At 41.6% G+C, this 11597-nt stretch overlaps 1 protein-coding gene across 1 annotated transcript in view; it reads left to right on the forward strand.

The window, feature by feature from the left end:
• GPR85 (G protein-coupled receptor 85) overlaps positions 1–11356 on the forward strand; it is a 63377-nt gene extending 52021 nt beyond the window's left edge. The window contains exons 2-3 of the mRNA XM_054817199.1: positions 5955–6017; positions 10875–11356. Coding sequence (XP_054673174.1) covers positions 5955–6017; positions 10875–11158 — 347 coding nt within the window. The 3' untranslated portion in view covers positions 11159–11356. The remainder of the gene's footprint in view (positions 1–5954; positions 6018–10874) is intronic.
• Positions 11357–11597: the final 241 nt, after the last annotated feature.

Here is an 11597-nt window from a genome sequence, read left to right on the forward strand (position 1 = left end):
TAAGACCAAAGTAGGCACTGAGCAGACAGACTTCTCTAAAGTACTTCTATTTCTTGCTGAAGCATGAGATCATATCAGCTTCTGTTCTTGCTTGTTGTGAGGCACTTTTAAACCATATCGGCAGTATAAAGGATGTCAGAATTATTTGGAATAGATCCCATACCTCATTGGATCTAGTCAAAAGAATAATTCTGTAACAACAACGCTGTATTTCTTCCACCCTCTACTCATCTCCAGAGCCAAAGTGTTTGTTGCATGATGCTCTCCAGCTCATTTTGCTATCAGCAATGCAGAGCCATTACAGCAATCAGATGTAATCTGCTTTATCACCAGTAAAGCAGTTGCCAGAAAAAATTCAGATTACCGTGATTTTTATACCAATTCAGTGAAAATGCCCATGGTATTTAAAGCACGTCTTGATTTTCAGTCCCAAAGTTGTATTTTAAAGTGTAAAATTTGGGTGGCTTACTTAGAATTTTTGTTTTATTGAGCAAGCGCATACTCCGCGCAAATTGTGAAGGTTGAGTATGAAGCACGAAGGTGGCATTTGTACCGAGTAAGTTTTGCAGCCAGGCACCTTTAGCCAAAAGCCAAACTTTTAAGCTGATTTCCTTTGCGTGTTGAACTGTTATAGAATTACCTGTGGCCAAAGAGAAAACTTTAACCGTTGAGCCTTATCTCTTAAATACGTAATGACCTCTCCTGTGCCGATACAACCACTTGTACTGTATTCACACGACTCCCTCTGGTGGCAAACTTCTCCATCCCGGGTGCGGGATAGTATCGTCCCTCTTCTTCACCGATGCTACGTGGGGGTGAGTGCCACGCTGGTGGACTCTCAGCTCATCCTGGCGCTGGAAACACTATTAAAGTTTCTGCTGGAGTGAAAAGATCTCTTTTTCTTACTTTTGGTTATATATCTACCAATTCAACTGAATAAACAAACTACTGTTAATTCTGTGTAATTAAAAACCGCAGGAAAAAATGTTAATTTAATATTTTGAGAAAGGAGTAATATTTCTGGTTTACGTAGTTCCCTTTCACGTAGCCCACCACTATATAAGCACCTCATCAATGGTCCTGGTTTGCTTCAGGGCAGGGTGCTGAGGCAAAGAGCAGCATCACAAATCCAGAATAGGGATCTGTGGCCTAAAGGAGGCAAGTGATTTGCCCAGTTTCACATGCCAAGTCAGTGGCATGTTGGGAAAATTAAACCTGGATTTTCTGCTTACCTGGGGCAATTTATATTACCCGGTTATATAAAGGCACAACCTTAACGTCTACTAATTCACTTTTACTCTCATGGGTTTCCTTTCCCCACCGTTGGAGACAGCATCGCCTATCTGCTGCCATCCTCGCCAGACCACCCCTCACTGCCTGCTGCCTAGACACGTAGCAGTGGAGCCTGACAGTCTCTCTGTGACCAAAATCCTGGCAAATGTGGTAGGAATTTGACAACAGAAGACACATTATGGTCTGAGCACCCGACTTTATTGTTACCAAAATTATCTTACACAATTAAGGCACTTTAATGATGACTAAACTCCTTTATAAACATTGCATTGCAACTTTTTTTTCACTTATGACTTGTCCTTTCTTGTGCACATCTGACCTCACTTTCATCAAGCAATGCCATCGTGGCTAAAATACCAAGAGAAATTACAGATTTTAAAGAAAAAGTAATCATCATCAAACTCACCAGCTGAAAGGAAGACAAAAATGTTTCTGTTTATCCTGCTGTCAAATCAACCGTGTTTTATTTGTTACATTACACAGATTAGTAACACGGGTTTTCACAAGGGCACTGTGTTGGTAAGTCACGCTCCATACCCACACTGAACATGTAATTCCTTCTCGTCGTGAATAAATCATCTTAGCTGAGTACATAAAGATGATGCGCAAAACCAGCATGACTGGCTCAAAAGGTAGAAGGATACCATCTGAGGAACGAAAGGAGAATGAGCTACGAAGCATTGTAATGCACGGTGATGTACTGGTGATCGAAATAGAGCAGTCTGCCATTAAAGATAGCGCGCATTACTGGGAGGCTGGGAGACTAAGGAGGTCTCATGTCACCTCTGCTAAACAGGATCCTACTATTTTTAACATTTTAATTCAGGTTAGAATTCAGGTCTCTCTCTTTCAGACACACACACCTCCCTGCCTATATATACGTACACAATATATGTGACATAATTTTCCATTGCCTCAAATGGAAATTTTTTTTTTTGGTGATTTCTTATTCCAAGGCTGTTCTTCTGAAGAAAGGTAGTTCCAGTTACATGATCCTAGTGAATTCATTATGACTAAGGCTCTGGTCTTTATCCTGTAAGTACCTATCCATGAGCTTTTTGTGCTTTAATTTTATTTTTCTAGATGAATCACACCTATTGCAGCTCCCATGAAACGGAGGCATGCGTGTCCCTAGTGATGCAGAAGGAGAATAATGGTGCAAATGGCACCTGAACACATCGGTCCTCCCCCTGTCTGACAGAGAAGAGCAAACCCTTGCAACACTTTTTGCCCTGTTCAGGTTTGAGGTTTGCCCTGCATTATAACTTCTTAGAGTAGACTGACAACGATAATACAAAAGAATGAGGCCTGCCAACTATAAAAATTCATCAACACCGGAGGCCATTCCCATCCCCATGTCATAACCGTTTGGTTGCATTTCTCCCTCCTGAGTTTTCTTCCTCTGCCAAAGTGAATCTTCTTTTTCTCGCTCCAGAGTGGCTCAGCTGCAGCTGATGGCAGAGCTACCTAAACCAGCTAAAAACCAGCGCATTCTCCTGCTACAGGGACAGCGTGGATCCAAACACCTAGCGGCTCAGGAAATGGTAGAAATCAGAGGCTCCTGTTCCTGGGTAATGCTCCCAAATGTCAGGTGTAAGTACGACCATGTCAACTAATGAATTAAACACCAATATTGTCTGCAAAGCTTCAGGATTTTGTCTCAAGCATTCAATACTGGGGAACCCTAAACTGAGCTATTCTGTGCAGTGTTGAGTTAGTGGCAGCACACTCTGTGAATGACATGAACCAGAGAAAACACAATAACAATGAGAATGATGCAAATCCTAAAAAATCCAGAACTTACAAGGAAGGTTATGGAAGAGTTAGGGTTGTTGTCGGAGGTCATGATCGGAAACTTGGGTACCTCAAAGACTGACTGCTGCTAAGTAAGAAGGATCTGTTATCCATGTCTGTGGTGATAAGGCAAAAAATAGTTGCCTTTAATCAAAGAAGGGATAGTTAGGCTAGATATAAAGGCACATTTTCTTGCAGCAAGGTAATTATGCACTAGAACAGGTCACCTGGGGAGACAGTAGCTTCTCCATCACCAGAAGTCTTGAGCAACAGGTTGGATACAGATACAAACTCATCCAGCCTGAGGCTAGCAGAGGGTTAGATGACCTCCAGCTCTCATTTTTAGTGCTGTTTTTCTAGGTGTTAGTGTTCTCAGAGCACATGTAAGTGAACCTCTGAGGTGGAAATGCATCCAAATTCTGGATTGTAATAGGTGTTCAGGAGCAAATAGGTTCTGCACATGCCCAAGTGAAGTAGTTGCTTGTATTTAGGAGCCTGAGGAACTTTCAGACTGACCTTGCAACCATCTCCAGGATAACGCAAGGGCAGAGATGCTTTCTGCAAAGATGTATTGGACACAAAGTTAATAGCTGAGCACAGTAATATCCATTCACAGCATATTGGCATATGACAAGCAGGGAATTTTAGACTTCAGTGAAGCACAACTAGCTAATAATAACAATTGCATAGTTATTTATGGGTGTAAATTTGCATAGGTTCCTCAGGGCCAGTGAGGTCAAGAACCCAAGAAACTTTCTTTTTCCCAGCTTTGCAGCAAAATCATGCAGTTACACGTGCCAAGATATACAGTTAACTCTAGACAGACAATGTCTTACCCAAGCAGCAAATGTGTACAACTCAGATTTAAATATGGTGCGATTCAGGCATAAAGTCTTTTCCGTATCTGCGGAATACAAAGTATCCATATCCTGTCTGTTCCACCTTTCCTTCTGCTCTGCTTCTCCAGTAGCCAGTCCCGCATTTACCCTGAGAGTTTCAGAAGCAGCTCCCCTCTTAAATTCTCCCTGAGTTCAACTGCCTGAACAAACAGAAACGATAACTGGTTACTGTCAGTATCATGACCTCCTTAAATATCCCTAGTTTTAAGTACAGTATACATTGATGGTGCATCCTTAGCACAGTATCCAGGATTACAGCACCCTTACAGTATCCAGGATTACATACATTTAACCAGCCATCAAGGGATAATGTAAGCATAGATTCACCATCCAATTCATCTGGGCTTTTATGCACATAACTCCCTGAGCCATTAGCTGTCGACACACTCTTGGGTAAAAGTACTTATTAGTGGATCTAATTTTTTGTGCAGAAATACATATATCCGCACCACAGAACTAACTGTAATGAAGACACATAGAATATCATCTGGATGATACCCTTGTCCTTCTGTGATTATATTCATCAAAAAGTCATGCGGAATAGATATTAACATTGTTTATGTATTTTCTTACAGCATTCACGGCATTTGAACTTGAGCAAAGAGGCACTAAAGAAAGCCTGCAGCGTCCAACTGAACGGCGCAGCCGGGAAGAAGAAGAGTCTGGCTCTTCGCCCTGCGAGAGGTCCCGCTCGCCACCTCCGAGGAGTCTTGCAGCAGCATCAGCTAGAGCATATGCAGTACAAAATACTCCCTGCGTGAAACAAAGCAGAGGCTTAAAGAACAGAAAAATAAGCATTCAAACCTGTGATATAAAGAAAGTAATTTAAATGAGAAAGGGATGGACTGAGCAGGAAATAAAACAGAGATGGTGTTACACTGCAGCTGTTCTGCTTACTGTGTGCTGAAAGCCTGTACATTGAAAAATGCTTATTTCTCCTTGGGACTAAAGTACTAAACTTGTCATGTTACACCCTAGCCACTATTTCTAGCCCCAAACCCATGTCTCCTCACTCCCACATCCCCTCACCTTCCCCTTCCTCGCTGCTGCCTGAGCTGTGAGCTGCCGCCCGGCAGGGAGAGGCACGGAGGCACGACAGCAGCCGGCCAAGGGGAAGGGTCTCGCGGTAGGTTTGCGGGCAGTGGGTACAAGGGTACGAGGGTGCAAGGGTACTTATCAAGGCTCTGGCTTTGTCCAGTCCCTTTTGCCGAGAGCCTGATCCCCGGGCACACTGCAGGCTGGCACCAGAACGCCGGCTTCCCTCCTCTGGGTCCTCTTCGCTGCTGGGTTTTTAGCTCGTCCTGCACACGCGGCCGTGGGTCGCAGTCGCGAGTGGGTGGCTGCTGGAGTGCCAGGGCAGAGCAAACTTCTTCTCATTAAGGTCCACGGTCATTCCTACTAACGTAGCAATGTTATTGAGATGCTTGGAGGAGGGTGATTTATTGACATATTGCAAAAGCATGTACTTTTGCAAATAGGTAGTTAAATAATTAAAGGCAATGTTTTCATTCCTGTAAACTTGCTCATTTGCTCAGGCTAGGAGAAACAATGAGTACAGAGAGGAGAAGGCTCCAACCATCTCTTTTTTCTTTATAAAAGGTCCCATAATTAGTTTGTGAAGTTTGCAGGATCATATTTATGTACCGGCTGGTTCTGGGAATGGTCTTTGCTTTTTTTTGTGGTCAGGCAGGAGCAAAATCTGCTTCCCATATGTATGTTTTTCCATCTACCAGTATAACTTCTTTCTCTAAGGTACTTCTAAATTGCTCTTTTTTTCCTCATCTTTTCTGTATTTTTCTCCAGTTTCTGGGTATTTTATTTTCTCTTTTCACTTACTGCAATATTTTTCATGTACATTTTGAATCTACTTCTTCTTGGTGATTTAATGAAATTCATATGTCTTTGATTTCCTTCCAGAATCCTGGCCTAAAACGTATTTTCTATCCCCTCTTTGATGTTTTGCTTTAGGAGAATATTCTTTAGATGGACTATTCTTAAATGGCACCCTCTGTGGAGACTCTATTCCTTTCCGTAAGTACATTTTAAACTCCATCTTAACAGCGCACTCTAGTATTCACCTTTAATGTCACACTGCTTATCACATCAAAGTAATGTTTGTCCATGGTGCTTCACTGAGGTGTAATGAACCGTGTATCTGACAAACAGCCAATGATTTGCATGTGAGTACACTTCAGTGTGGTTTCTCCTGACTCAAACAGAACTAGCTTCGCTTCTTTACGAAGAAGCAAACTGGGCTCGAAGCTGAAATAACAGGATCTCTTACCAAATTTCTTGCAAGAGGATTAAAACTCTTCAGAGCACCCTGTGGGGAGATACCCTCCTGGTTCCTTCACAGTCTTCATAAGGCCTGGAGAGAGCCGAGCTCCTCCAGAGCCTCGTCGACCAGCTCCTGGGTGGGAACAGCCGGGTGGAGCAGCCGCGTTAGTCGGCATTGCTTCTCCAAGCACGGGTCATACGGGCGCCTGTGCTACGACTGGTGTGGTTACCCTCCTCTCTGCTGGTGTCTCGCTGGTTTTGCATCATAGGAAACTCAGATATTTCAGATTAGAATCTCACTGGAGGTGACTAAGTGTTTCCATAACATATGCATCCCTCAGTAGCCTGCTACCACTGTAATTTGGGGTGTTTCAGCCCTACAGACCTAGTCTGAAATAGTCTCTTCCCCAGGCAAGCACCTCCCCGGTTGAAGAGTTCAGAGCACCCGGGCAAGGGCAGGACCGCCGAGCGCTGCTCCAAAGGCACCTTCAGGGCTAATTTGTTTGACAATGTTTTGCTTACGCTTCCTGCTGCAAATCAAGATGACACTTAGGAAATTAATATATAAAGCCCCTTTATTGCATCACTACATCCCGTTAGCAGTTCAGAGACCAGCTGTGAACGCTTGCTTGCCAAAGCCTCCTATTGACTTGGTGAAAGCACAGAACACTTAATCGGACCATATGGAGACAGTTTTTTAACTTTTTTTCCCCCACACCTTCTCACTTTTCCCTCCCCAGTGTCGCTGGCCTTGGCTTTTTGTAATCCAGCAGAGATGCGCTCTCCTTAGGACAGGGCAAATCTATCAAAATCTAATGCTCTGCCCCATTTGAAGCCGTTCAAGAAGCAGCGCACAACAAACGAGGCTTCGTGTTGTGGTTTTCAGTGAATAAATATACATCACAAAGGTGTTGCAGGGGCACTGCACTAAACACTGAATGTTTTGAGGGGGCAGTATATATTTTTTTTTCTTTAGCAGAATATTTTCTGTGCACTTTTATCAGAATACACTTATGGGTAGAGATCATTTTTCAAAAATAATTACTATTGGAGCTGTTCATAGTATTAGTTTTCATAAATTCATCCAGTTATAATTAATATGTGCCTTTCAAGGACCTAAAAGGGAAGGCATTCAATATTTCTTGTCTCTAATTTTAGTATGATCTGATTTTCCTCTGGTTGCCTTTCCAAACACCTGGGGCCAGCCATATGAGTAAATTAGATTGTGCTAAAATGCATATTAATGAAGCTCAAGCAATGGTTCCCTAAAGGGACAGTAAAACTATATATAGCTCCTTTTTCCCCCTCTCTTGGCTAATGTGCCTTTCAACACATTTAGATCCTAGTAAAATCACGCCATTTTGGAATAGCCAAAAAATACAAAGGAATTGTTAAAACAAAAACTCAGAAGCACATTTATTTGAAGTGTATAAATGATCGGGCCTTTTAGTGCTTGCATTTTAAAATTATTTCCTATTAAAAATGGATTTTCTTTTAATTGACATCCTATAAGAAAAAAATTAATATCAAGACATTTGAGGTAGACAGAAGTGGCCTATTTGTTAATTGCCTACAGTGATCTCTGCATTTTCCTCTCCATAACAAAACGTAGTGCTCATTATAATGGATAGCAGCGGAGGGTGACAACCAATTATCACGCGTGACCCTCAGTGTACGGAATGAAAAGAGCTTTGGAAAAGGACATTGGTGTAAATCCCAGTTGCCCAAGGAAGGGCCACGGTGTTATCGGGGATTGGCTACAGCAGCGTTTCAGCCTGGGCCAGGAGGGTGGTTTTTAAGTAAGTGAATCGCTGCTGCTGATGCCTTGGTTCACACCACCGAGCGCTCATAGAGCACACGCACCAGATTCATTCAGGAGAAACTAACCTGGAAGACAGACTCCAGAGGCACGTTTAAAATGCACCCACTGCTAGCGGGCGTTCAGCTCATAGAAAGAGACTAGATAAAGTCCGAAATGGAAACCTCCTAAACATGTGGGCACCGGGTCCTCAGCACCACCGCTTTTAAACTAGGTGGAGGCAGAGGAGACTGCTTGGATGACTAGGGAAGCCCGGTTTATCATACCAGAAAAAATTGGTTTGGCAATTAACCAGACCAAAGGCTCAGGGAGGATGTGACTCAGTGATAAACAACAGGAAGGGAAAAGATCTACCAAGTCACAAAACAAACTGACACAAAAACAAGTGAGTATTAATTGCTCATATCCTAGAAATTAGGGGGAAGATCTAAACACAGATCTAAGGATTAGAAGGAAGATCTAAACAAAACTGAACTTTTGGAACAACCTGTCAACTGGAATAAGGGAACTCCAAATGCTTTTAAAATGCAGTTTATGGAAAGAATTTTATAATATGGCTGCTTTTAAGTGTAGGGGGCAGAATCTGACAGTTTAATTTCTTAGAAAGTGATGTTTCATTCCTAAGGATTTTCAAAGCACTGATGTAAATTCTCCATATTATTATAATCAATCCACATTTTAAACAGGCCCAAGTCATTTTTTAAGTGCTTCTAAGTGTAAAAAGCGGGGGTGGGGGGGAATGTAAAAATGATTTCTCAATGTAAAAAAAAAAAATTGAGCAAATCTTTAGGATGAGGAATAACGTCTCTGTTAAACTTGAATTGGATGGAAATATTGAAAGTGGCATATTTGTTAATTGCCTACAGTGATGTTTGCATTTTCCTCTTCATAAATACTGTAGTGCTCATTATAATGGATAACAATTACAAATAGTGTCTTTACAAACAATGGAATGGCCATGCAATTGCAGCTTCTGGATCTACAAGCCAGTTAGCACCCCTGCCGTTTATTTTTATTGCACAATGTCAGGCATATCAGAACAGGCAATCAAGAGCAGGGACACTCAGAATCAGTGGCTACTTCTCCAAATGTTGCCTGTCAGCCAGGGGCTTTGCCATGCATGATTTTCAATTAGAAAGAGGAGATGCAGATTCAGGAAGCATTCATATAGTTATTCAGGTTTTCATTTTCTTCTGAGCACCCCTTCAGAGTCAACAATTGAAAATACAGGATGAGAGCTCTCTCTGTATTTAATGAAAATTTACTTTCTCCATTCTAGTTTTCTCTCCCAGTGAAATGAAATTTTTTAAGCATGCCAAAGCCTTACTTGTTAGTTTAAAAACAGCATTCAATTTTACAACTATTGAAGTTTCATTCCAAGTGTTTTATTATTCCTATTAATGGATTTCCTCCCCCGCTACCTATGCTAAGTTTCCTTCTCTACCCTCAAACACCCACCCTCTTGCTCTTCCCTTTGAAGACAACCCCAGCCTCCCTGCCAGAATCATCCCTTTGCAACCGTGGGCAACGTTTGGAGCCTGTTGGTTTCCAGCACCAAGAACTGCAGGAACGAGTATCCCTGCTACTTGTCTCCATACTCCCTCCTCGCTACTACTCATCTCTAGGAGCAGGCAAAACACGTCTGTCTTCTCCTGGGGCTGAGCAACAGTTCTTGAGGTAGGATATCCTGGTAGGAAGTGACTGTTTGTTTCCATTGATTGCTCTGGACACCCAGGGCATTGGCAAAGCTTGACTCACCTATGGGCTACCCATCCTTGATGTGGATAAAACTGGAACTAACGCTGGCCCCCCTCCAAGAAGTAAAGATTTTGTGAAGGTTTTGGGGTTGCTCATGACAAAATGGGCAGCCAGTTGGGAGAATGATGCACCCAGATGCAGGTGCACAGGAAAAGGATGCTCTCATTCAGAAGCGGTCCATAGGTGCTACAAAGGAAAATCTGTCCTTTCGGTATGTTCTCCTAGGAAAGGAACATTAATTCAGAGCTCCCACAGAGTTTCCTGAGACCTCTGCTTTTATTCTGTAACCATAGGATGGCTCAATTAACCTCTGAAAAATTAAAGTGCCAAACATTAAGTTAGTGCATATATTAATAAATGCAGAATTAAAAACTAAAGAGAGAATGGTGAGAAAGAAAGATTTGGCTAAGATATTCTGACTGCATCAGACGGTGTCTTTCTATGAAAGCAATTCTCAGTCAGTAAATGCTCTTAGAAAAATTACATCTTATGCATAAAATATGCAAGACCTTTAACTTTTCATCTTTTATGTTTTAATTGTATGGTAAAACATTATTTTGGTAAAGTAATTTTGTGCACTTAACTTTGAAGCAATTTTAAAAAGTCAATGACATGGTTTTAAAATACAGCACATCAAATGATATTTCCATCAACATACAGCAGTTGCCATAAACAGCCTTAATTTCCAGTCTAAATTACTGATCTAAATATATTCAGACAAATTAATGCAATGGAAAATTATAGAACTCAAACTGTATATTTATTTATTGCAACACGTTTCACTTGCATCTCATCTGCCATTCATACAAGGTTACTTCAAGTTTAGTAATTTTTCCCCTTTTCATGCTGAAATTGAGAGGAAGACATGTCTCCAACTGTTCATAACCGAATTGAAAAACCTATTTTGGACTAATCTGTTCACTGGAATGTTATGTCGTACATATCATACATTATAGCTTCATTTAAACTGTTACCACTGTAACAAGACTTCAAGACTTCAAGAAAGTGAACAATAAGTAAAATTGGCCTTTCAGGTTATGCGTGGGGTGTTTTTGAAGCAGCCAGCCCTACAACGTGTACCGAGGAGCAGAGAATTACCAGGACACGTGCGGTTTTGTTTCGCAGCCCGTGTCCCGACGACAGCTTCGTAATCGGTTTTGGAGCAACACACAGCGCAGGCAGCCTGAACCCGAGTGCTACTGAGACTGGCTTCATGGAGAAAGGGTTGTATTCATTGAGAACAGGATTTGTAATAGCAAAAAAGGTCTTAGCTAATGATATTCCACTAATCATCTCAGGTTGGGACAATAGAAAGTAGATTAGCTGCCCCAGCAAGTGTTAATGCTGAAAATCAAAAGCAGTGAGAGGTAAAATTTATTTCATAGTCCTCAAGAAGAAAAATCTTCTTTACTACAAATTAAGACCTGGCTTCTATGAGACAGCAGACTGTCCTCTCACTCTCCAGACTATTTTAAAACTGAGTCTTTTTCCTTTCTTTTAGACCTTGTAGCTTATTATGAACAAAAAAACGTAATTGTTCAGTATGTCACCTTCTGTTTGACAGGAGGAAATGAGGAACGATTACTGTGTCTGTGGATTTCACAGGGAGCTGGGGAAGACAATAAAAACTGAAGTGAGACTGTTTTTTGTAAGGTAAATGAAGAGAAACCATTTATGAGCAGCAGAATGAATGGCTGTCTTTGATTTTTTTTATTTTTTTTTGTCTCACAACAGAATTGTGTTAGCCTCACCTTTCT

Source organism: Grus americana, chromosome 1 (assembly GCF_028858705.1).
Source record: "Grus americana isolate bGruAme1 chromosome 1, bGruAme1.mat, whole genome shotgun sequence".
NCBI lineage: Eukaryota > Metazoa > Chordata > Aves > Gruiformes > Gruidae > Grus > Grus americana.